The 27136-nt window shown below is 45.6% G+C and overlaps 1 protein-coding gene across 3 annotated transcripts in view; it reads left to right on the forward strand.

The window, feature by feature from the left end:
- LOC124012776 (catenin alpha-2) overlaps window positions 1-27136 on the forward strand; it is a 711900-nt gene that overhangs the window by 145663 nt on the left and 539101 nt on the right. For all 3 annotated transcript variants that reach the window (XM_046326728.1, XM_046326729.1, XM_046326730.1), the window contains 3 exons: window positions 14545-14711; window positions 18360-18479; window positions 20481-20747. In XM_046326728.1, coding sequence (XP_046182684.1) covers window positions 14545-14711; window positions 18360-18479; window positions 20481-20747 — 554 coding nt within the window. The remainder of the gene's footprint in view (window positions 1-14544; window positions 14712-18359; window positions 18480-20480; window positions 20748-27136) is intronic.

Genomic DNA, 27136 nt, shown 5'->3' on the forward strand with positions numbered 1-27136 from the left:
ATGCTTCACAGTTACAACAGTCCTGGCTGAGCCCCATATGCAGGCGCCCCGATATGCTTCACAGTTACAACAGTCCTGGCTGAGCCCCATATGCAGGCGCCCCGATATGCTTCACAGTTACAACAGTCCTGGCTGAGCCCCATATGCAGGCGCCCCGATATGCTTCACAGTTACAACAGTCCTGGCTGAGCCCCATATGCAGGCACACAGATATGCTTCACAGTTACAACAGTCCTGGCTGAGCCCCATATGCAGGCGCCCCGATATGCTTCACAGTTACAACAGTCCTCCGGCCCAACAACCCTCAGCCCCAGGTTCTCCACGGCACTGTGACAGCAGACAATTCCTAGGCTGAGCCCCATATGCAGGCACACAGATATGCTTCACAGTTACAACAGTCCTGGCTGAGCCCCATATGCAGGCGCCCCGATATGCTTCACAGTTACAACAGTCCTGCCTGAGCCCCATATGCAGGCACACAGATATGCTTCGCAGTTACAACAGTCCTGGCTGAGCCCCTGTATGCAGGCGCACCGATATGCTTCACAGTTACAACAGTCCTGGCTGAGCCCCATATGCAGGCGCCCCGATATGCTTCACAGTTACAACAGTCCTGGCTGAACCCCTGTATGCAGGCGCACCGATATGCTTCACAGTTACAACAGTCCTGGCTGAGCCCCATATGCAGGCGCCCCGATATGCTTCACAGTTACAACAGTCCTGGTTGAGCCCCATATGCAGGCGCACCGACATGCTTCACGGTTACAACAGTCCTGGCTGAGCCCCATATGCAGGCGCCCCGAAATGCTTCACAGTTACAACAGTCCTGGCTGAGCCCCATATGCAGGCGCATCTAAGACAAAACATGACATCATATTACAAAACAGTCCTGGCTGAGCCCTGTATGCAGGCGCACCATGCTTCACAGTTACAACAGTCCTGGCTGAGCCCCATATGCAATATGCTTCACAGTTACAACAGTCCTGGCTGAGCCCCATATGCAGGCCACAGACATGCTTCACAGTTACAACAGTCCTGGCTGAGCCCCATATGTATGCTTCACATGCTTCGCCGGAGGTTACAACAGTCCTGGCTGAGCCCCATATGCAGGCGCACCGATATGCTTCACAGTTACAACAGTCCTGGCTGAGCCCCTGTATGCAGGCGCACCGATATGCTTCACAGTTACAACAGTCCTGGCTGAACCCCATATGCAGGCGCCCCGATATGCTTCACAGTTACAACAGTCCTGGCTGAGCCCCATATGCAGGCGCCCCGATATGCTTCACAGTTACAACAGTCCTGGCTGAGCCCCATATGCAGGCGCCCGATATGCTTCACAGTTGCAACAGTCCTGACTGAGCCCCATATGCGGGCGCACCGATATGCTTCACAGTTACAACAGTCCTGGCTGAGCCCATATGCGGGCGAAAGGGGGCTTGGCCCCCTCAGCTGAAACATGTGCCACCTCTGTCCCTATATAGAAATACACCAAACTGCTGTGTAAATTGACCTTCAAGAGGATGCTTCCTAAACCCAGGAGAGTACCTGGTCGAACGTAGTGCATTATATAGGGAATAGGATGCCAGTTGCGAAAGATCCTAATTGGTTTAATTGGCTCAATACTTGGCCCTGCCAGGTCCAATAACATCCCATCCAAAATGTTCACTAATCAATGGTTGAGGATGGGCCTGGTGCCCTTGAAACAAAGTGGTATTTTCCTCGTCTGCCATTCAAAAGACAGTAAACAGAAAAGAGTCAAAGTGAGTTATTTGAAAGTGAGTTTGAAGCCCAGAGTTGAAAACAATATATCTTGTCATTTTCTCTTGCACCCTCTGGTGCTGGATTTGCTCACGCCAGCCTAAACCCCCTCCGTTCTATGCCTAAACCCCCTCCGTTCTATGCCTAAACCCCCTCCGTTCTATGCCAATCTGATTCTACACGTGACCATCGGTTGCAAAATTCCTGTAACTTCCACCAAACTTCCCAGGTTTGGAGAAATTCCTGTTGAAAGATTTCCCGAAATCAGGAGGGAATAAACAGGACATTCAAAGGAAATGCACTAACCTAGTTGTAGCCTCGCCTCTATAGCCGACCATCCATTTCACACACACACATCCCTGGCCCCATTACACACTTCCCAGGCTTAGCATGACTGCTAACTTTTCTATCCCAGGGAATACTGTATATGTATGTGTTTGGAATTGAAATACGAGGACTCGTCACATGCAGACACAAACCCTCTAAACCACGCTAAAAGTTTAGGGGGAAGTCTTACCGAGCGTGGATTGTCGTTTGGTTTTCCGAATCCCGAGATCCAAAATCTCATTTCCCAGTGGTTAAGCGCTCGGCGGGTCAGAGTAATGGGGCGATCAAACGTTCCCTCTCTCTTGATGGATTAGAAGCAGGAGGAGAGAGAGTGTGTGTGTGTGTGTGTGTGTGTGTGTGTGTGTGTGTGTGTGTGTGTGTGTGTGTGTGTGTGCGTGCGTGCGTGCGTGCGTGCGTGCGTGCGTGCGTGCGTGCGTGCGTGCGTGCGTGCGGGCGTGTGTGTGTGTGTCTGGGTGTGTGTGTGTCTGGGTGTCCATGGGTGTGTGTGTAAGAGAGGGAAAGTGTAATACGTTCCTCTGATTGATACCCATTACCCATCGGGCCTTGGCCCTGGCTTTGGAGAATGTAACGATCCCGAGATGTTTACTCCACAGTCACGCAACGTTAATGCTTTGATTGTCCGTGGTCGGTAGCACCGCCGCCTCCGCAGTGTCGGAACACCGTATAGGCTATAGATGCCTGTTGAAGGGCTGTGATTCAGCCATTTGTAAACAGGTCACGCCGAAAGCCTGTGGCTCGGTACAACCCTCACCGTTCTCCAATGTGTAACACTACGCCCCGTCAAATAGTGCTCTGTTGTCGTCTTGTATGTTCAATACTCAGATCAGCAGAAAGAGAAGTGGGGGCTTTCCACCGGCAGCTGTTGTACACATATTCATCATCCATCCGGCTCTCAACATCTACAGTTTCCTCACATTTCATAGTGTGCACTGCAGATAGACTTGACACCATTCCAGGTCCATGAAATGGATCAGTGGCACACTGGGCCGTGCAATTCCTCACTGAGCTTTGATCAGAGTTTCCACTTGTGCCCTAGTTAAGCCATGGGTGAGGGAGAAAGAGTGTGAACAAGAGCATGAGGATGAGAGTGGAAGAAGAGAAAATGGAGAAATGGAATTGAAGGAACACTGACATAGGGAAAGAGGGAGAGGACAGACTAGCCAGAGAGTGTGTGTGTGTGTGTGTGTGTGTGTGTGTGTGTGTGTGTGTGTGTGTGTGTGTGTGTGTGTGTGTGTGTGTGTGTGTGTGTGTGTGTGTGTGTGTGTGTGTGTGTGTGTGTGTGTGTGTGTGTGTGTGTGTGTGTGTTTCACGAAGTATTCAGACCCCTTGGAGTTCTTCCCATTTTATTGTGTTTTACGAAGTGGGATTCAAATGGATTTCATTGTCATTTTTTAGTCAGCAATCTACACAAAATACTCCATAATGTCAAAGTGGAAGATTGTCGACTACAAAGACCAGGGAGCTTTTTGAAATCCTCATAAAGATGGGCAGTGATTGGTAGATTGGTAACAATAACAATAACAAATCAGCCATTGGATTTGTCTTCAAGCATTGTCAATTGAATAATTATGCTGTGGATTACGTATTAAACCACCCAGACACTTCAAAGATACAGTCATCCTTCTGAACGGAATGTCTCGCAAAGAAGGGAACAGCCTGTTGGTAGCAGGCATCAAATATCAATTTGAGCATGGTGAAGTAATTCATTACACTTTGAATTGTGTATCAATACACCCAGTCACTGGCTGTGATAGAGAAAAAACTGAGGATGGATCAACAACATTGTAGTTATCCCACAATACTAACCTAATTGACGGAGTGAAATGAAGGAAGCATGTATAGAATACAAATATTCCAAAACATCCAACCTGTTTGCAACAAGGCATTATGTTTGGAGCAAATCCAACACAACACATCACTGAGTACCACTCATATTTTCAAGCATGGTGGTGGCTGCATCATGTTATTGGTATGCTTGTCATCGACAAGGTCTAGGGAGTTTTGTAGGATAAAAATACATGGATTAGAGCTAAGTACATGCTCTCAGTTACTGGTGTAAAGCAGACTGAAGCCAAATCTGCGCTGGAGTTGCTTACCAAGAAGATAGTGAATGTTCCTGAATGACCAAAATACAGTTTTGAGTTACATCTTCTCGAAAATCTATGGCAAGACTTGAATATTTCTGCCTAGCCATGATCATTAACATCTTGACAGAGCTTGAATCATTTTGTAAATAATAAGGGGCAAACATTTCACAATCCAGGTGTGCAAATCTCTTCTAGACTTACCCAAGAAGACTCACAGATGTAATCAATGCCAAAGGTGTCTCTAACATGTATTGACTAAGGAAGCTGAATACTTATGCAACGACTATATTTTACTTATAAAATGTTTGTTAAACTTAAAAAAAAATGTTTTTTATAAAGTATTCCACTTTGACATTTTTTTGTGTAGATTGTTGACATAAAATGTAAATAAATCCATTTTGATGACATTTTGTAACAATAAAATGTGAAGAAACCCAAGGCGCCTGAATACGTTCGCAATACTGTGTGTGTGTGTGTTCACGCTTGACCTTTCACTCTTAATGGGAGAGCTCTCTCCTCATGAGGAAACCAATCAATCAGGCTGAATCCCTGGCTGCCAATGAGACCAGGAAGAACTAGCTAGCTGACCTTGAGCTACAGGAAGGGACAGCAGACCCAGTCACACCCCATTGGGGGGGATCAGAAAAGTCCACAATCCACATCCCATTATAAGGGTGTGGCCTACAAAATGTTGTATCCGCCCCAAATGCGCCTTAGTCAAAAGTAGTGCACTATAAAGGGAATAGAGTGCCATTTTGGATGCAGATAATGAGTGAGGGGATTGTCGACACTGACGGGGCACTATTTTAGAAGATTGAAATGGTGCCTGGTTCTCTATTCGGTGACTAATCCATGACAGTAACAGTCCTTTATTGAAGGATCAACCACTATTTGAATGTACATTTGTTCGTGTCTTTTTAAATGATATAGTCGCAAGGAACTGTGTCAAGAACTACCATACATGGAGCTTTTCAACTGAAAGCCCACATCCAGTTCACCCACTTTAGGTTCACACTGCCTGAAGATCATACTGACATTTCATTTGTTTTGCGTCTGGAGAAAAAGTGGAATGATAGTTAACGTTCTCCCTCTGTATTTATGGAGAATTCAGACAGGCAAATAGAACAGGAGCTAGCAGGAGTACCGTGTGGAAAGAGAGGTCCTTGCCCATAAACCTTTTGAAGCTAAAGGTTATTTTAACCCTCTGAGTCCTATCGTCCAATCGTTGTCTCCTGATTACATTATGGATGCTGATTTCAGACTGCGGCGATTCACTAAGCCCACCAAACTGTCACCGTAACGCACGCACACACTTACATGCACACACGCCCACACACACGCACACACAAACTCTCACACGCACACTGCCTGCCTCGTCATTGCCCTGGAAGGATGAGTTATGATGGCTGTGTGTGTGCGTGTGTGCGTGCGTGCGTGCGTGCGTGCGTGCGTGCGTGCGTGCGTGCGTGTGTGTGTGTGTGTGTGTGTGTGTGTGTGTGTGTGTGTGTGTGTGTGTGTGTGTGTGTGTGTGTGTGTGTGTGTGTGTGTGTGTGTGTGTGTGTGTGTGTGTGTGTGTGTGTGTGTGTGTGTGTGTGCTTGCTTCTCTGTGTATGACCTATGGATGTATCTGTACCTTTCATCAGGTGGCATAAGCCACTGATGCCCCACTAGGGCTTTAAGGGGAGCCAGTCAGTGGATTTATGAATCAGAAGGCCTCAGACAGGGAGAGTATTATTCCCGAGTGAGACTAAAGATCTGCTCTGTCTGAGGTTAGCCTGTTCCCTTAACTGTGCCCATATCTGACAATTAGAGTTGTCAATCCAGCACAAACAGATCTGGGATCAGGCTAGTCTGAGGTGACTCCTAATTACCTTTCTCGATCCAACGACTGGGGTTTGTTTACATGGGAGCCACTGTAAGATGTACCTCTAGTGCCACTCTGTCTAGGACTATACTATGGCTTCCCCTTTACATGAACCAAGCTGGATTGCATTTGAACCGGCATACAGCATACTTGTTCTCTACGGCAGACATATATGATGTACAGATAAAGTGTGATGAAGGGAACGTACAAACACAACTCCTTCTCTCTGTTCTGTCTAGGAATTCCACATGGTTCCCTGGGTTACGACATTACAACCTCCGGCCTCCTGTGCTTCTGTGGTTGCGTGGGCCACGCAGGAGGAGGCTGCCGCTATGCAACCACCACCACAGGGCTAAAACTAAGGGAGCTTTTCAGCTCACTACCACCACTCCGGAAGAAGCAAAATGGTTCCCTGGTTTCCTACCGCGTTGATGTAATGTAGATTAAGATTGCAGCACACTGCACACACGAAGAGACGTTCGGGCTAGGAAGTGTACACTTACGACTAAACATGTACAATACAACACGTGAATACTGTTGTAGATACTGTACATACACATGGGAATACAGTGCCTTCAGAAAGTGTTCACACCCCTTTGCTTTGTCTACATTTTGTTGTTACAAAGTGGGATTAAAATTGATTTAATATGTATTTTTTGTCAACTACACAAAATACTATGTAATGTCAAAGTGGAATTCTAACATTTAAAAAAAATAGTATGAAAAATGAAACACTAATATATCCTGATTCGATAAGTATTCAACCCCCTGAGTCAATAGTTAGATGCACATTGCAAAATGTCAAACAAACTCACATTCCAAAACAAAACCACGTGTCCATGCAAGTCATTCGTTTAAAAATCCATGTATGATTATTATGAAGTATCACTTGTGTGTCCCAATCCTCATATTACTTTTGCATTGGTCTTCCAACAACATGCGGGAGGAAACAGCGCAATAGCCTCTCTATTTGAATAGGTTATAGCCTATAGCCCCTGTCTCCCCTAATCTGCTTCGTATGCGCTCATAAATGCTCTGCTACTCACAAACGGTTTCAGAGATCTCAAGTTATGATGCTGCGTGCATTTCATCAAATGCTCAGTCAATCAACTATAATACATGTTTTAAAAAATCCTAGCCCTTGCCAATGACAAGCATACCCATAACATGATGCAGCCACCACCATGCTTGGAAATATGAAGAGTGGTACTCAGTGATGTGTTGTGTTGGATTTGCTCCAAACATAATGCTTTGTATTCAGGAGATAAAGCTATTTTCTTTGCCAATTATTTTGCAGTTTTACCTTAGTGCCTGGTTGCAAACAGGTTGCATGTTTTGGAATATTTGTATTCTATACAGGCTTCCTTCTTTTCACTCTGTCAATTAGGTTAGTATTGTGGGGTAACTAGTGTTGTTGATCCATCCTCAATGTTTTCCTATCACAGGCATTAAACTCTGTAACTGTTGCAAAGTCAACATTAGGCTCATGGTGAAATCCCTGAGCAGTTTCCTTCCTCTCCGGGCAACTTAGTTAGGAAGGATACCTCTATCTTTGTAGTGACTGGGTGTATTGATACACCATCCAACGTGTAATTAATTACTTCACCATGCTCAAATGGATATTCAATGCCTGCTACCAACAGGCTGTTCCCTTCTTTGCAAGACATTGGAAACCTCCCTGGTCTTTGTGGTTGAATCTGTGTTTGAAATTCACTTGCCAACTGAGGGGCCTTAAAGACAATGAAATGTGTGGGTACAGAGATGAGGTAGTCATTAAAAAAACATGTTAAACCCGATGGGAAGTGAAAGTAGATAAGGATTAAGGTTGTTAAAACAGAAATAAAACTTCACAGATGATTTTAGGAATTTATCCCCACTGGTTAAGGTAAAGGTAAAGGTTTGGAAGGTTAAGGTAAAGGTAAAGGTTTGGAAGGTTAAGGTAAAGGTAAAGGTTTGGAAGGTTAAGGTAAAGGTTTGGAAGGTTAAGGTAAAGGTAAAGGGTTGGAAGGTTAATGTTATGCAGGTGAATGAGGACCCAAAAGCGACTTGGCGAAAACAGAGTCTTTAATCCAGTGTAAGGAAATAGCAATACTCCTAGACAAATCGGAGCGGTAAATAAAGTATAAAAAACAATTCCACTCGTAATCACGAGAACTGACTGGAGACTCGATAATAAACTGCAGGTTGCCTCGGGAAGGCACTTGACCGTAGCAGACTCAGACACCTGCTCACCACGCAGCATCTGAGGAAAACACGACACGACAGGGCGATACAAAGACACAGCACGGTGAACAATATACAAGGATCCGACAGGGCAGAAACGGAAAACAAGGGGAGAAATAGGGACTCTAATCAGGGGAAAAGATAGGGAACAGGTGTGGGAAGACTAAATGATTGATTAGGGGAATAGGAACAGCTGGGAGCAGGAACGGAACGATAGAGAGAAGAGAGAGAGGGAGGGAGAGAGAAAAAGGGGAACGAACCTAAAAAGACCAGCAGGGGGAAAACGAACAGAAGGAAAAGCAAAATGACAAGACAATATAAGACAAAACATGACAGTACCCCCCCACTCACCGAGCGCCTCCTGGCGCACTCGAGGAGGAATCCTGGCGGCAACGGAGGAAATCATCAATCAACGAACGGTCCAGCACGTCCCGAGATGGAACCCAACTCCTCTCCTCAGGACCGTAACCCTCCCAATCCACTAAGTATTGGTGACCCCGTCCCCGAGAACGCATGTCCATGATCCTACGTACCTTGTAAATAGGTGCGCTCTCGACAAGGACGGGAGGGGGGGAGGGAAGACGAACGGGGGTGCGAAGAAAGGGCTTGACACAGGAGACATGGAAGACAGGATGGACGCGACGAAGATGTCGCGGAAGAAGCAGTCGCACAGCGACAGGATTGACGACCTGGGAGACACGGAACGGACCAATGAACCGCGGAGTCAACTTACGAGAAGCTGTCGTAAGAGGAAGGTTGCGAGTGGAAAGCCACACTCTCTGGCCGCAACAATACCTTGGACTCTTAATCCTACGTTTATTGGCGGCTCTCACAGTCTGTGCCCTGTAACGGCAAAGTGCAGACCTCACCCTCCTCCAGGTGCGCTCACAACGTTGGACAAACGCTTGAGCGGAGGGAACGCTGGACTCGGCAAGCTGGGATGAGAACAGAGGAGGCTGGTAACCCAGACTACTCTGAAACGGAGATAACCCGGTAGCAGACGAAGGAAGCGAGTTGTGAGCGTATTCTGCCCAGGGGAGCTGTTCTGCCCAAGACGCAGGGTTTCTGAAAGAAAGGCTGCGTAGTATGCGACCAATCGTCTGATTGGCCCTCTCTGCTTGACCGTTAGACTGGGGATGAAACCCGGAAGAGAGACTGACGGACGCACCAATCAAACGACAGAACTCCCTCCAAAACTGTGACGTGAATTGCGGACCTCTGTCTGAAACGGCGTCTAACGGGAGGCCATGAATTCTGAACACATTCTCGATGATGATTTGTGCCGTCTCCTTAGCGGAAGGAAGTTTAGCGAGAGGAATGAAATGTGCCGCCTTAGAGAACCTATCGACAACCGTAAGAATCACAGTCTTCCCCGCAGACAAAGGCAGACCGGTAATGAAGTCTAGGGCGATGTGAGACCATGGTCGAGAAGGAATGGGGAGCGGTCTGAGACGACCGGCAGGAGGAGAGTTACCTGACTTAGTCTGCGCGCAGTCCGAACAAGCAGCCACGAAACGGCGCGTGTCACGCTCCTGAGTCGGCCACCAAAAGCGCTGGCGAATAGAAGCAAGAGTGCCTCGAACACCGGGATGACCAGCTAACTTGGCAGAGTGAGCCCACTGAAGAACAGCCAGACGAGTGGAAACAGGGACGAAAAGAAGGTTACTAGGACAAGCGCGCGGCGACGCAGTGTGCGTGAGTGCTTGCTTAACCTGTCTTTCAATTCCCCAGACTGTCAACCCGACAACACGCCCATAAGGAAGAATCCCCTCGGGATCAGTAGAAGCCACAGAAGAACTAAAAAGACGGGATAAGGCATCAGGCTTGGTGTTCTTGCTACCCGGACGGTAAGAAATCACAAACTCGAAACGAGCGAAAAATAACGCCCAACGAGCTTGACGAGCATTAAGTCGTTTGGCAGAACGGATGTACTCAAGGTTCTTATGGTCTGTCCAAACGACAAAAGGAACGGTCGCCCCCTCCAACCACTGTCGCCATTCGCCTAGGGCTAAGCGGATGGCGAGCAGTTCGCGGTTACCCACATCATAGTTGCGTTCAGATGGCGACAGGCGATGAGAAAAATAAGCGCAAGGATGAACCTTATCGTCAGACTGGAAGCGCTGGGATAGAATGGCTCCCACGCCTACCTCTGAAGCGTCAACCTCGACAATGAATTGTCTAGTGACGTCAGGAGTAACGAGGATAGGAGCGGACGTAAAACGTTCTTTTAGAAGATCAAAAGCTCCCTGGGCGGAACCGGACCACTTAAAACACGTCTTGACAGAAGTAAGAGCTGTGAGAGGGGCAGCAACTTGACCGAAATTACGAATGAAACGCCGATAGAAATTAGCGAAACCTAGAAAGCGCTGCAACTCGACACGTGACCTTGGAACGGGCCACTCACTGACAGCTTGGACCTTAGCGGAATCCATCTGAATGCCTTCAGCGGAAATAACGGAACCGAGAAAAGTAACGGAGGAGACATGAAAAGAGCACTTCTCAGCCTTCACGTAGAGACAATTCTCTAAAAGGCGCTGGAGAACATGTCGAACGTGCTGAACATGAATCTCGAGTGACGGTGAAAAAATCAGGATATCGTCAAGGTAGACAAAAACAAAGATGTTCAGCATGTCTCTCAGAACATCATTAACTAATGCCTGAAAAACAGCTGGCGCATTGGCGAGACCAAACGGCAGAACCCGGTACTCAAAATGCCCTAACGGAGTGTTAAACGCCGTTTTCCACTCGTCCCCCTCTCTGATGCGCACGAGATGGTAAGCGTTACGAAGGTCCAACTTAGTAAAGCACCTGGCTCCCTGCAGAATCTCGAAGGCTGATGACATAAGGGGAAGCGGATAACGATTCTTAACCGTTATGTCATTCAGCCCTCGATAATCCACGCAGGGGCGCAGAGTACCGTCCTTTTTCTTAACAAAAAAGAACCCCGCCCCGGCCGGAGAGGAAGAAGGCACTATGGTACCGGCGTCAAGAGACACAGACAAATAATCCTCGAGAGCCTTACGTTCGGGAGCCGACAGAGAGTATAGTCTACCCCGAGGAGGAGTGGTCCCCGGAAGGAGATCAATACTACAATCATACGACCGGTGAGGAGGAAGGGAGTTGGCTCGGGACCGACTGAAGACCGTGCGCAGATCATGATATTCCTCCGGCACTCCTGTCAAATCGCCAGGTTCCTCCTGAGAAGTGGGGACAAAAGAAATGGGAGGGATGGCAGACATTAAACACTTCACATGACAAGAAATGTTCCAGGATAGGATAGAATTACTAGACCAATTAATAGAAGGATTATGACATACTAGCCAGGGATGACCCAAAACAACAGGTGTAAACGGAGAACGAAAAATCAAAAAAGAAATAGTCTCACTGTGGTTACCAGATACTGTGAGGGTTAAAGGTAGTGTCTAAAATCTGATACAGGGAAGATGACTACCATCTAAGGCGAACATGGGCGTAGGCTTGTCTAACTGTCTGAAAGGAATGTCATGTTTCCGAGCCCATGCTTCGTCCATGAAACAACCCTCAGCCCCAGAGTCTATCAAGGCACTGCATGTAGCACCCGAACCAGTCCAGCGTAGATGGACCGACATAGTAGTACAGGATCTAGATGGAGAGACCTGAGTAGTAGCGCTCACCAGTAGCCCTCCGCTTACTGATGAGCTCTGGCTTTTACTGGACATGAATTGACAAAATGTCCATCAAATCCGCAATAGAGGCACAGGCGGTTGGTGATCCTCCGTTCCCTCTCCTTAGTCGAGATGCGAATACCTCCCAGCTGCATGGGCTCAGTCTCTGAGCCAGAGGAGGGAGATGGTTGCGATGCGGAGCAGGGAAACACCGTTGACGCGAGCTCTCTTCCACGAGCTTGGTGACGAAGATCTACCCGTCGTTCTATGCGGATGGCGAGAGCAATCAAAGAGTCCACACTGGAAGGAACCTCCCGGGAGAGAATCTCATCTTTAACCACTGCGTGGAGTCCCTCCAGAAAACGAGCAAGCAGCGCCGGCTCGTTCCAGTCACTAGAGGCAGCAAGAGTGCGAAACTCAATAGAATAATCCGTTATGGATCAATCACCTTGGCATAGGGAAGCCAGGGCCCTAGAAGCCTCCCCACCAAAAACTGAATGGTCAAAAACCCGAATCATCTCCTCTTTAAAGTTCTGGTAATTGTTTGAACAATCAGCCCTTGCCTCCCAGATAGCTGTACCCCACTCTCGAGCCCGGCCAGTAAGGAGTGAAATGACGTAAGCATGGAGAGAGAACACAATATCACACTGGGTGAGAAAGGAGCGGCACTCCTTGGGCTGCCCGGAGTAGCAAGCTGGGTTATTAACCCTAGGTTCTGGAGGCTCGGCAGACCAGGAAGTAACAGGTGGCACGAGACGAAGACTCTGGACCTGTCCAGAGAGGTCGGAAACCTGAGCGGCCAGGTTCTCAATGGCATGACGAGCAGCAGACAATTCCTGCTCGTGTCTGCCGAGCATGGCTCCTTGGATCTCGACGGCAGTGTTACGAGCGTCTGTAGTCGCTGGGTCCATTCTTTGGTCGGATCCTTCTGTTATGCAGGTGAATGAGGACCCAAAAGCGACTTGGCGAAAACAGAGTCTTTAATCCAGTGTAAGGAAATAGCAATACTCCTAGACAAATCGGAGCGGTAAATAAAGTATAAAAAACAATTCCACTCGTAATCACGAGAACTGACTGGAGACTCGATAATAAACTGCAGGTTGCCTCGGGAAGGCACTTGACCGTAGCAGACTCAGACACCTGCTCACCACGCAGCATCTGAGGAAAACACGACACGACAGGGCGATACAAAGACACAGCACGGTGAACAATATACAAGGATCCGACAGGGCAGAAACGGAAAACAAGGGGAGAAATAGGGACTCTAATCAGGGGAAAAGATAGGGAACAGGTGTGGGAAGACTAAATGATTGATTAGGGGAATAGGAACAGCTGGGAGCAGGAAGGGAACGATAGAGAGAAGAGAGAGAGGGAGGGAGAGAGAAAAAGGGGAACGAACCTAAAAAGACCAGCAGGGGGAAAACGAACAGAAGGAAAAGCAAAATGACAAGACAATATAAGACAAAACATGACAGTTAAGGTAAAGGTTTGGAAGGTTAAGGAAAAGGTAAAGGTTTGGAAGGTTAAGGTAAGGTAAAGGTTTGGAAGGTTAAGGTAAAGGTAAAGGTTTGGAAGGTTAAGGTAAATGCTTGGAAGGTTAATGTAAAGGTAAAGGTTTGGAAGGTTAAGGTAAAGGTAAAGGCTTGGAAGGTTAAGGTAAAGGTAAAGGTTTGGAAGGTTAAGGTAAAGGTTTGGAAGGTTAAAGTAAATGTAAAGGTTTGGAAGGTTAAGGTAAAGGTAAAGGCTTGGAAGGTTAATGTAAAGGTAAAGGCTTGGAAGGTTAAGGTAAGGGTACAAGTTTGGAAGGTTAATGTAGGGGTAAAGGTTTGGAAGGTTAATGTAAAGGTAAAGGTTTGGAAGGTAAGGGTAAAGGTTTGGAAGGTTAAGGTAAAGGTTTGGAAGGTTAATGTAAGGGTAAAGTTTTGGAAGGTTAAGGTAAAGGCTTGGAAGGTTAAGGTAAGGGTAAAGGTTTGGAAGGTTAATGTAAAGGTTTGGAAGGTTAAGGTAAGGGTAAAGGTTTGGAAGGTTAAGGTAAAGGTTTGGAAGGTTAAGGTAAGGGTAAAGGTTTGGAAAGTTAATGTAAGGGTAAAGGTTTGGAAGGTTAATGTAAAGGTAACGTGGTTTATGCCCTTCCTCTATATCCCCATCCACCACACCTACTAGATGGTAATACATGCTCACGTTTCCCCTAGTGGACTTTATTTTGTAATTTTATTTTACCTTTATTTAACTAGGCAAGTCAGTTAAGAACAAATTCTTATTTTCAATGACGGCCTAGGAACAGTGGGTTAACTGCCTGTTCAGGGGCAGAACGACAGATTTGTACCTTGTCAGCTCGGGGATTTGAACTTGCAACCTTCTGTTTACTAGTCCAACGCTCTAACCCTGCCGCCCCAGGTCCCCAAGGCTTCTCCCGATGTCTTGGGGACCTGGACAAATGTCGAATACTGAAGTCTATCTGATGTGATTTCGCTGCTGACACACCTCCAACTTCAGCCACATCTCTCTCTCTCTCTCTCTCTCTCTCTCTCTCTCTCTCTCTCTCTCTCTCTCTCTCTCTCTCTCTCTCTCTCTCTCTCTCACACTCTCACTCTCTCACTCTGATCCCCCTCTGCAGGTGATTCAATGCGCGTGGCCTCCCAGGAGTTTGCTGACGACCCCTGCTCCTCAGTGAAGCGCGGCACCATGGTGAGGGCTGCCCGTGCCCTGCTCTCCGCCGTCACCCGCCTGCTCATCCTCGCCGACATGGCCGACGTCATGAGGCTGCTGGCCCACCTGAAAATTGTACGTAGACTCATAGTCTACGACTACTCTGTAACGATGTCCTTATGCTCTTCTCCACTGATACAAGGGACACATCTCAATTGCCTTAAGTGGCAACCACTCCTTGTCTCATCCGGAAGAGATTGAGATGCACCCCATCCCATGGGATATATTCTGAAGTGACAGTGAAGTTTGTGTGTTTCAAACCTCTGTGATTGTCACCCCATGCTTCCAATGGTTTGATTAAGCACCTAAGGTGGAACTTATGCGTCTGAGTACAAACCTTTGGTCTAGGACCCCGTCGTAACCTCTTAACTTTTATTCAAACGCTGTGAACGACGGTGGCCTTTCAAAAGGCCGTTTGAAGTCGCTGTCGGCTAGTTTGCATATCTTTAAACGCGCCACAGAGTGGCTCCCCTAAGTCAGCTGGCCTTTGTAGATAGACCCAGCAGGACACACACACACACACACACTCAACCCCCGTAGAGCTTCGGGGTGAGCCAACCACTACTGTACCACACCCCCCCCACCCATGCACCCCCCCCCCCCCCCCACACGCACACACACACAAACACACACACACCTCTCCCTTACTGTATGTGAAATAGCGAGGTCGCTAGAAATCGTAAGATAACACAAGGGCTTTCATATGCCTTTGGCTATCAACAGGGACATGCTACAGGCTACAGGATAGTCAGCATCTTTAGTAAGTACAGTCACCCTGTCCTCTTAGTCACGGGCCTTGGTCAGAGTAGTGCATAGAGAATAGTTTGCCATTTAGGATGCATGCAGGATACATCTTTTCTCTTCACCTAGTATGTGGACGGAGACTGTATCAAAACACACCAGGAGTTCAAATGCCTTTTGGCGATCCATAGAGGCGTTCTTGGACACCTTCAGTGAGTAACTTCCCCATGTGCTGTCCCATCCCCTCCCCAGTGTATCCCAGCATGCCCTGCTCTAATCCACAGCGCCACTGATCACCGCTGATCCCTGAGAGCTCTACGCTCCCCCCCCTGGGCCATAGATTAGCATATATATGAGCCAGAACCTCCTTAGTAGAGCACACACACGTGCTGGAGCTTACACGCACACACACACGCACACACACACGCGCACACACACACACGCACGCACACACGCACGCACACACAGACAGACAGACAGACAGACAGACAGACAGACAGACAGACAGACAGACAGACAGACAGACAGACAGACAGACAGACAGACAGACAGACAGACAGACAGACAGACAGACAGACAGACAGACAGACAGACAGACAGACAGACAGACAGACAGAACTGATGTCAGAGCCCAATGGATACCTGCTATACGGAACGAGGAGATATGAACCACACATACTGTACATGTCACACCGCTTAGATGGAAGGGTTATGAAGCCTTTATGTTTACAGGACACATACATGTCACAAGTTAGGATTTGGGCTGTAGTGCTTTTATTGTGATCCAGTGCAGTGCTGGTACAACTGCCCAGACCTACATACACACACACACTCTCAGACAGTTCATCTTCTAGAACATTTAGGGTGTCCCCGGGAGCCGAGAGGGGGCTTAACTCCAGTCTGTGCCTAAGCTTCGCCATCAAAGGCCACTTACAAGTTCTCTCTCTCTCTCCTCTCTATTTCACTCTTTCTCTCTCTGTCTCTCTCTCTTTCTCTTTTCTCTCTCTCTCCCTCCCTCTCTCTTTCTTCTTTCTTTCTCTCTCTCTCTTGTCTTTCTCCTTTTCTCTCTCTCCCTCTCTCTTTCTTCTTTCTTTCTTTCTCTTATCTTTCTCATTTTCTCTCTCTCTCCCTCTCTCTTTCTTCTTTCTTTCTTTCTCTTATCTTTCTCCTTTTCTCTCTCTCTCCCTCTCTCTTTCTTCTTTCTTTCTTTCTTTCTTTCTTTCTTTCTCTCTCTCTTGTCTTTCTCCTTTTCTCTCTCTCTCCCTCTCTTTCTTTCTTTCTTTCTTTCTTTCTTTCTTTCTCTCTCTCTTGTCTTTCTCCTTTTCTCTCTCTCCCTCTCTCTTTCTTCTTTCTTTCTCTCTCTCTTGTCTTTCTCCTTTTCTCTCTCTCTCCCTCTCTCTTTCTTCTTTCTTTCTCTCTCTTATCTTTCTCCTTTTCTCTCTCTCTCCCTCTCTCTTTCTTCTTTCTTTCTCTCTCTTATCTTTCTCCTTTTTCTCTCTCTCTCCTCTCTCTTTCTTTCTTTCTTTCTTTCTTTCTTTCTTTCTTTCTCTCTCTCTTTCTTTCTCCTTTCTTTCTCTCTCTCTCTTTCTCTCTCTTTCTTTCTTTCTTTCTTTTTCTTTCTCTCTCTCTTGTCTTTCTCCTTTTCTCTCTCTCCCTCTCTCTTTCTTCTTTCTTTCTCTCTCTCTTGTCTTTCTCCTTTCTCTCTCTCTCCCTCTCTCTTTCTTCTTTCTTTCTCTCTCTTATCTTTCTCCTTTTCTCTCTCTCTCCCTCTCTCTTTCTTCTTTCTTTCTCTCTCTTATCTTTCTCCTTTTTTCTCTCTCTCCCTCTCTCTTTCTTCTTTCTTTCTCTCTCTTATCTTTCTCCTTTTCTCTCTCTCTCCCCCTCTCTTTCTTCTTTCTTTCTTTCTTTCTTTCTTTCTTTGTCTCTCTCTCTTGTCTTTCTCCTTTTCTCTCTCTCGTCTTTCTTCTTTCTTTCTCTCTCTCTTGTCTTTCTCCTTTTCTCTCTCTCCCTCTCTCTTTCTTCTTTCTTTCTCTCTCTTATCTTTCTCATTCTCTCTCTCTCTCCCTCTCTTTCTTCTTTCTTTCTTTCTCTCTCTCTTGTCTTTCTCCTTTCTCTCTCTCTCCCTCTCTCTTTCTTCTTTCTTTCTTTCTCTCTCTCTTGTCTTTCTCCTTTTCTCTCTCTCCCTCTCTCTTTCTTCTTTCTTTCTTTCTCTCTCTCTTGTCTTTCTCCTTTTCTCTCTCTCTCCCTCTCTCTTTCTTCTTTCTTTCTTTCTCTCTCTCTTGTCTTTCTCCTTTTCTCTCTCTCTCCCTCTCTCTTTCTTCTTTCTTTCTCTCATCTTTCTAATTTTTTCTCTCTCTCACTCTCTCTTTCCATTACAGCCTCTGTCTGCTCTTTCATAATGGCTACAGAAAGTAGTTGAGAATAATGATGGACCAGCACATACAGGGATGAGGATCGCTAAAAGGGGACCATTTAAAAAACTCACACAAGTTAATGGCCACACTAAAAAAAATCTTACCTTCATTTTGGTCCCACCAAGCAAAGGGCCTTATATTTTTTTATACAGGTGTAGGATTTAATTTGATCACCCTGATGCAGGAGAACGTTCCTGCAATGCAAGACATTTAAAATGTGTAGTGTATTTGAGATTTAAAAAGGCTTCTGAAGTTTGTAATATTCCCCTTTGAAATTACAGACCATATTTTTCTTCTACCCCTACACAAATGTCCATTAATTATAATCCACATACTAATTCACATGATACTGTTGCTGGAGGATTATTTCCCTGCTGAAGCAAACTGGCTCAAATTGAGAGCCTACATCTGTAGCTGAAGTTTTGTCTCTTAAATGAAAATACTTAATAGAAAGCCTTAAGGTTCAGAGGTTAGCTATGTCCATAAACTTATTTATTTTATTTTTTACAATTGTTAAATGTTAAATCTCGTGTGTGTGTGTGTGTGTGTTTGTGTGTGCGTGTGACAGGTGGAGGAGGCCTTGGAGGCAGTGAAAAATGCCACCAACGAGCAGGACCTGGCCAACCGCTTCAAGGAGTTTGGCAAGGAGATGGTGAAGCTCAACTATGTGGCTGCCCGCAGACAGCAGGTAACACAGACATACTCACACTGACAGGTAATAGTCAAATGAGCTTGTGTTACAGAGAAACGGGAAGACTGCTCACACATTCACACACACACACACACACGCGCACACACACAACTGTACCTCCAGCACCATTATCCCCTCTAACCGTCAGTGATGTGTTAAACCTGGAGACGATCAGATCCAGCCAGGGGAACTGTAGAATGAAACCAGTAGCCCGGGCCGACACATTTAAAAAACAGATAGACAGACGGAGAGCCCTTCGGCTCTTACCAAGACACAGCGAGGACTCTGATTCTCTATCATAGCAGTGCATCGCACACACGCACTTGTGCACAAAGCAAGCTGAGACAGTCTCTGTCATGGCACTACATCACTCCGCTGTCTCTGTAGCCAGCCTAGGGAGAGGGAAACGACTCTGCTCCCAGCACCAAGCTATGCTCTCGGCCATAACTGAACGCCTTCTCCGAAAGCACGTTTAAAAGCTGAGCTGTAGCCGTGGATTTGTGACTGTGCCGTAGCACACCGTTTCTGACCGAGGACTGAGCGTGCGTCTCACATGGGGACACTGCTTTTGGGCCCACAGACTTCTGGCCAAAAGGAGTGCACTAGATCGGGAACAAGGTGCCATTTGGGACACGTGCGGGACGAGTTGAGCTGCCATCTCACGGTTGGTTGACTCACATCTCACCGTACCTGGAAATGCCTCTTAAAACATTGCCATGGAATTTTTTTTACGGAATTCAGGGGAAATTGTTAATGTCTTTTAGTGCCTTCTTTAAACCTCCACTAAGTTTGGGTACTTTTGGGAAGTGGCACGTCTTTCAGGGAATGCTTTTTTACCTTTCTTAGAAGGAGACCTCTTAATAATACATACGTAGAGTTTTGACAGGAAATCCGTAATAAGTCATGTGTTACACTCTCAGTCGGAACTGTTGGGTCACGCAAGTGGCACTCTTCGAGGGGACTGGCTTCACACAAAATGTACGTCTTTACATCAAGAAGGTTTGTCTATCAAGGCTTTATGGTGTGTGAATAGAATACGCGTAGACATATTGAATGAAGCCCATGCAATTTAAAGCCTCAAGGTTGAACTTTCAAATCAACACACATCTTAGGCCCACAATAATGGTATGTGACGAGTCATTTGAGTGTGTTTCATTAAATATTCAGCCTTCGTTTGGATATTATCTTGAGAGTGATTTCAAACAAAGTGACAGTACCTCACACTTTTCTAATCAATTCCAATACTGCTTCAAAACAAAAGTCAAATAAGTTTTGTATGTATGTCAAGTTCTGCAGGTTTACTATGTTTATATGTAGCATGTCCTAACAAGTACAGCATTTCCTAAGCAATATAACATTTCTTAACCAGTATATCACATTTTCCTAACCAATATAACAATTCCTAACAATTATACAGCATTTCCTACAGTATATAACGTTTCCTAAACAATTTACAACCTTCCCTAACCAATATACACCTTCCTAATAGACACACACCTTCCTAACCGTCCTAATATTGAGTTGCACCGCCCAATTGTGCCCTCAGAACATCGTCAATTCGTCAGGCCATGGACTCTACAAGGTGTCTAACGCGTTCCACAGGGATGCTGACCCATGTTGACTCCAATGCTTCCTACAGTTGTGTCAAGTTGGCTGGATGTCCTTTCGGTGGTGTACCATTCTCGATACACACAGGAAACAGTTGATCGTGAAAAACCCAGCAGCGCTGCAGTTCTTGATGCAAACCGGTGCAGTCTATATCATGGAAAGAACAGGTGTCCTTAATGTTTTGTTTACTCAGTGTATAACATTTCCTAACCATAACATTTTAGAGACAATATATAACATTTCCTAAACAGTACACATGTCCTAAACATTATACAGCATTTCCTAACCAGTATATAGCACTTCCTGACCAGTATATAACATTTCCTAACCAGTATATAGCACTTCCTGACCAGTATATAACATTTCCTAACTCACCCATCTCGTTTTCAGGAGCTGAAAGACCCCCAATGCCGGGACGAAATGGCGGCGGCGCGCGGCGCCCTGAAGAAGAACGCCACCATGCTCTACACCGCCTCGCAGGCCTTCCTGCGCCACCCGGACGTGGCGGCCACGCGCGCCAACCGCGACTACGTCTTCAAGCAGGTGCAGGAGGCCATCGGGGGCATCAGCAGCGCCGCCCAGGCCACCTCGCCCGGCGACGAGAAGCACGGCCACGCTGGCATCGGCGAGCTGGCCGCGGCCCTCAACGAGTTTGACGTGAGTACCGTAACCTCAGCCCCCGTGATGAAGTCGGAAGCGTTGTGTGGAGTTCTACGGTGTCGGTAAGGCTGTGAGTCTGGCTGTGGTCTATCTCTAAGGCCGTGCCCAGGTGGGTCCCAGGCAGTAGTTTCCTTCCCTCCCTCTCTCTGTGCTCTGTGGCTACATCATAGCCTTGTATCCATGTGTTCTCCAAAAGGGCAACTGTTCTGGCCAAGCGTCTTTGAAACGGATTCTTGTATTGTATTGATGCTTTTTTGGGGAGACACGTTTGAGTGTTTGACAGTTGTCCAGAGTGCTTTACACTTGATCTATTCTACGGTACTGTCCACCCATGGACTTGCTTAGAGAGACAGAACAGTGAATGCAGCTGACTAGCATTACTACTGAATCCATCCACTGATATACACTCATAACTCCCTCAAAGCCTTGAAAGATCTCGATTCAGAGAGACTTTTGCCTTCTTTTTCAACAAACTGCTTGGTCTGTTGCCTCTGCTTTCATAATAGATTGCTTTGACACCCTTTTCATGATGTACGACGTGATAAAGGTCTATCTGCAACCGCAGCCAACAATTATATCAGACCATGAATTATTCAACTAACATTTGCAAAGGGAGAGAGAGTCACAGAGGCACACAAACATTAACGCATGCACACACACACACACACACACACACACACACACACACACACACACACACACACACACACACACACACACACACACACACACACACACACACACACACACACACACACACACACACACACACACACACACACACACACACACACACACACACACACACACACACACACACACACACACACACAGCCAGACAAGACACAGAAACACACTTCCGTTTCCCACCTCAGGTGTGTGGGACTGACTTTCCCAAATTCATCTCTTCAGTCTTTTGATTCCCCAACAACCATCACATTCGTATTGCATATCGTCTGTTATTTCCTGTGTGATGTTATGATTTTACAGTAACTTCGACAGATGACTTAATTGACCTGCGTACGGGCTGAGCATTTTCAAACGTCGCTATTTGATCAAAGGATTACTCTGAGGCAGGTCATTTACAAGCTGAACAAATGGCACCTCAGCAGATAAGTCCGTGTACATTATTGTATATTGTCCTATCTAGTATGCTACTTTTGACCAGAGCCCTACGAGCACCATATAGGGAATAGGCTGCTGTGAAACCCTGCTGTTTTCATTCATCTCTGATTACATATCTTTCATTTAACCTCCCTTTCAGTACACATGTTTTCATTCATCTCAGTATGTAATATTTCATTTAACTTCCCTTTCAGTACACACACTGGCAGCACTGGAGGAATACATCAATTACTAGGATATTCCTAAATATTATTGCTAACATGTACAAAGAAGTGGCGTCAAACGGTGGCAAATACCAGAATGGTTTCTGCTGCTTAGAAAAATACGACTAAATGCTCCCACCTAGTGGCCGACGACTGTAAATACACATTCGACTGATCACAGTGGATTGAATTCAGAGCAGTGCCCATCTCAGACGAGGAGTGCTGATCTAGAATCAGAGCGACTGGCTGTCTGTCGTCATACTGACTATACATGGACTGAAAGTTAACCGTTCTTATGATTAAATTAAAATGCAATTCAACATTCTCCATTAGATATGTAGTCATATATCAGATGCTTTTATCCAGAGCAACAAGAGTTAAGTGCCTTGCTCGGCAATTCTAACCAGCAACCTTTTGGCTACTGGCCCGACGTTCTTAACCACTAGGCTACCTGTCACCCCATTTAAGTTACATACTAATAAGGAAATATATTTCGAGGGAGAATATTGAAAAAGTAATGATATCTAATGTCATTGGTTTGATTGATTGGGCATGTTGTCATTGTAGTTCGAAGCGTGGCTTTGAATACATTAGCAGCTATTAAATGCATTTTTTGGTTCATCTGATAGCATTCCGTGTCATGAGTGTATTATGCCTGAAGTGTAAAGTGGTTGTACATGGGACTTTTAGTAGGCTGTAGTGCAACAAAAACAATTCACTCGTGTGTTATCCTTTGGCTTGGCTAGCATACCATGTGGTTTGTGGTCCTCTTACGGTGTCCACATGCTTCCCACCCTAAACAGTTCGGAACAGTTTGTGCATATATTATGATGACATGGAAACCATGTGTTGGTTGTATTTGATACCAGTCCACATATTCCATTCCAGCCATTACCATGAGCCTGTCCTCCCCAATTAAGGTGCCACCAACCTCCTGTGATGCAGACACCTTTACAGGGCATGATGTGCTGTAAATAGACCACAGGTAGACCTGTAGCTGAATTTCATTTGTATTATAGTGACCCCATGTGGCGAAGTTGAAAATTGCAGGCTTGTCTCTACAACTGTCACTCAACACCTGCAATGTAGGTGAGGCTAACACTTGCTTAGATATATCAAATGCAAAGCCTAAACATCACATTGAATGTGTTAAACATTTTTCAGATGGTGGTGAATATATAGCCTGCTCCCAGATCTGTTATGGTGTTGTACAGACAACTTGTGTGGTCATTGGCTATACAGAACAAACAGATGTATAAGTCTGGATAAACATGATGGACATCCAAGATGACAGCTGTAAAGTTTGGCGTGTTGGAAGTTTTTAATTTACGATTTTATATATAACATTTATTGATACTGGCCCTTTTTGTACATCATGTTGATGTCCTTTCAACAAGGTATGCGCTTTTAAACAGAAGATCAGGCTCAAAGGCCAGATTGGCACAAAGCATTTTGGCCACGGGAAATACACCCTATTTAACACGTTCGTAAATATCCCAGCTGGCACAGTCCCTCCAAACGGGCGATTAAGGTCGGAGGTAAACGCCAAATAGATGGTGGAAACCTGTCACGCCCTGACCTTAGAGAGCTTTTATGTCTCTATTTTGGGTGGGTCAGGGTGTGATTTGGGGTGGACATTCTATGTTTTGTATTTCTTTGTTTTGGCCGGGTATGGTTCTCAATCAGGGACAGCTGACTATCGTTGTCGCTGATTGGGAACCATACTTAGGTAGCTTTTCCCCACCTATGTTTTGTGGGTAGTTGTTTTCTGTTTAGTGTTCTGCACCTGACAGGACTGTTTCGTTTTATTCACTTTGTTATTTTGTTCTAGTGTTCAGTTTAATCAAAATCATGAACACTTACCACGCTACGCTTTGGTCCGATTCTTCGTCATGAGACGACGACGACCGTTACAAAACCTCTTAATTACTCTATGCCTGTTACCGTCTGGACATGTTCATCAGTTCCCCGGCCCATTTTCTAGTGAGGAATCCATTGGAGCAGTGGCATGCTACAATGGAGAAAGACAGAAGGGTAGGAGCCCTCTCTTTCAGGTATGCATAATAAACAGAGAATTTACAGACCTTGTTCCTGAAAACCAACCTAATCCTCCTGCTTCCGTCTGCAGTCCGAGCGCAACGTGGGGACCAGGCAAGGATGCCGAGTGAGGCCCCGGACGAGACAGTCTGTTGTGCCGAATGGATGTGGAACGAAACGGGGATAGGGGCAGAGGACCTGAAAGGCAACCCCTAGGTCAGATGGCAGGGCGAATCCTGGATGGAGCTTCAGTGCAGCGATTGGACTGCAGAGAGTCAACACTCATCTCAAGAGAACAATTTTAGACAGTTTCAACAGATGAGGAGTACTTGACTCTAGAGAAGGTGTTTCCCACGAGAGGGCGACCCATCCTTCACCTCGACGTTAGACGCCTTCTTCCTAAGATCGAGGAAGTTCGCCTACACTCCGGTAACTGTAAGGTGGGAGGGCTTTGAAACATGGCTAGACGGTTTGATTAAAAAACGCTGAGATTGAAGTTGTAATTGATGTAGGAATTAGAAGAGACTGCAATCGCGAAGGCGGGGGAGTTTGTATTTATGTATGATCAGATATTGGGTTCAACTATAGATCAGATTTAAGCCCTGACTTAATTAACTATAGATCAGATTGAAGCTGTGTGGCTGGACATTATATTACCAACATGCAAACCCATTATAGTCGGAACCTGTTACAGACCAGAACAGCATACGGTTTATGAATTGTTGGAGGAGACTTGTTCCAACTGTACAGATTTTGGTAAATCAAAAGTTATTGTTAATGGTGATTTTAATTGGAATACAGACATGCTCAAAAAGGAAAATGCTACTTTTTAAAGCTCTTAAGAATTGATGTAATCTGTTTTCTTTACACCAGCTGATTAATCAGCCCACCAGGGTCTGTCCTTCTACCCAAACAATCATTGACTTTGTGCCGGTGTCGGATAGATCAAAGATATCAAACAGTGGGGTTGTAAACTATGGACTCAGCGAGCCTTGCATCATTTTCTGTACAAGGAAGGTTCATAAAACTGTTTTTAATTGTCATAACTCAATAAAAATGAGGTCTATGAAGAGCTATAGTGCAGATGTTTTTGTTCATTGTTTGAGCAAATTGGACTGGTCTGCCTTATTAAAATGCAATGAGGTGAAAAATGCCTGCAGCAATTTTAAATTATTGTTTTTAGATGCTGTAGACAAGGAGGCTACAGAAACAAATGTTAGAACTAAGAAAAGAACAGAACCATGGATAAACGGTAACATTTTAAATGCAATTAAGCTTCGATATGAACGCTTTGTGGAGTTCATGAAATCCAGGGCAGATTGTATTATTTATAAACATTAAGAAATTAGGTTAACAGGATGATAGAGAAGGCCAAGAAAGATTTGTTTTAATGTCAACATATTTGAGATGGCGTGTGAAGCTGTTTGGTTACGGTAACAGATTCAAGCTCAACGTCTTAGCTTGGACTTTGGAGGAAAGGTCACATCAGGCAAGACTGCGGTTGCTGCAGACAGTCTGAATAGCTATTTTACGACTATAGCTAATACATTAGTTAGAGTTACCTTGTCAGTCAGATTGTTATGGGGAAAGTCAAGTACAGCGGTGTTGCTCGCAGCAGGGGATTCAAGTCGGGGCAGCAGGGCAGCCTAGTGGTTAGAGAGTTGGACTAGTAACCGGAAGGTTGCAAGTTCAAACCCCCGAACTGACAAGGTACAAATCTGTTGCCCTTGAACAGTTAACCCACCGTTCCTAGGCCGTCATTGAAAATAAGGATTTGTTCTTAACTGACTTGCCTAGTTAAATAAAGGTTTTTTTTTTAAAAGGAAAAGTCTGAGTCAACTGTGCTAAAGAGGCTGAAAGAACTTGACCATTCCAAATGAACTGGCCTTGACAACATTCCTCCCAGATTCCTAAAGGAAGCTGCGGTAATTATCACCCCCTGTGTAACTCACGTTTTGAATCTGTCTGTTGAACTAGGGTGTTTTCCCAGTGAACTAAAACTTGCAAGGGTCATTCCTCAACAACAAAAAATAATAAGTTAGGTCATGGAAACTATCGGCCTGTCTCAATCCTGTGTGTTTTATCGAAGGTGATGATTATGTTCAAGCAGATTATATTTCCTTACATAACCTGCCACAGTATATCTGAGCTCCAATCTGGCTTTAGGAAATCCCATTCCACCCACACTTGCCTACTATATCTGACGACATCAGGAAGGAAGTAGGTGGAGGTACATTTTGTGTTATGCTTTTGTTAGATCTCCAAAAGGTGTTTGATACAATGAATCATGAGATTCTGTTAATCAAACTAATAGCAATGGGCTTTAACGACTTAGCCGTAAAATGGGTTAGCTCTTATCTGCAAGGAAGAGAATGGATGGTGGATGTATATGGGACCCTGTCTAGACCAATAAATCTTGAACTGCGGGGTTCCCCAAGGGAGTGTGCTGGGTTCACTTTTCTTTCCGCGTATATAAATGACCTGAAATCTGCCTGTACATGTAACTTTTTCCTCTATATAGATGGTTCTGCACTGTTGGTTTCCCACAAAGACATAAAAGTGGTTGGGAAAGCTGAGCTTCTGAATGTCAGCAAATACCTATATGACAACAAGCTGTCACTTCATCTTGGAAAAACAGATTCCATATTGTTCGGGTCCAAAGGGAAACTGAGGAAATCCCCAAATGTTAAGGTGGTAGTGGGTGACATAACAGCAAAATACGTTGCATCCTGCAGCACTAACTCCCAAAAAGTTTTGGGACACTAAAGTCCATGGAGAATAAGACCACCTCCTCTCAGCTGCCCACTGCACCGAGGCTAGGAAACACTGTCACCACCGATAAATCCATAATAATAATAATCGAGAATTTCAAGAAGCATTCCTCTACGGCTGGCCACGTGTTCCACATGGCTACCCCAATCCCGGCCAACAGCTCTACACCCCTGCAACAAAATCCCTACAAATCAGCTGGGCTAGACAATCTGGACCATCTCTTCCTAAAATTATCCGCCGCCATTGTCG

Source organism: Oncorhynchus gorbuscha, linkage group LG24 (genome assembly GCF_021184085.1).
Source record: "Oncorhynchus gorbuscha isolate QuinsamMale2020 ecotype Even-year linkage group LG24, OgorEven_v1.0, whole genome shotgun sequence".
Taxonomy (NCBI): Eukaryota; Metazoa; Chordata; class Actinopteri; order Salmoniformes; family Salmonidae; genus Oncorhynchus; species Oncorhynchus gorbuscha.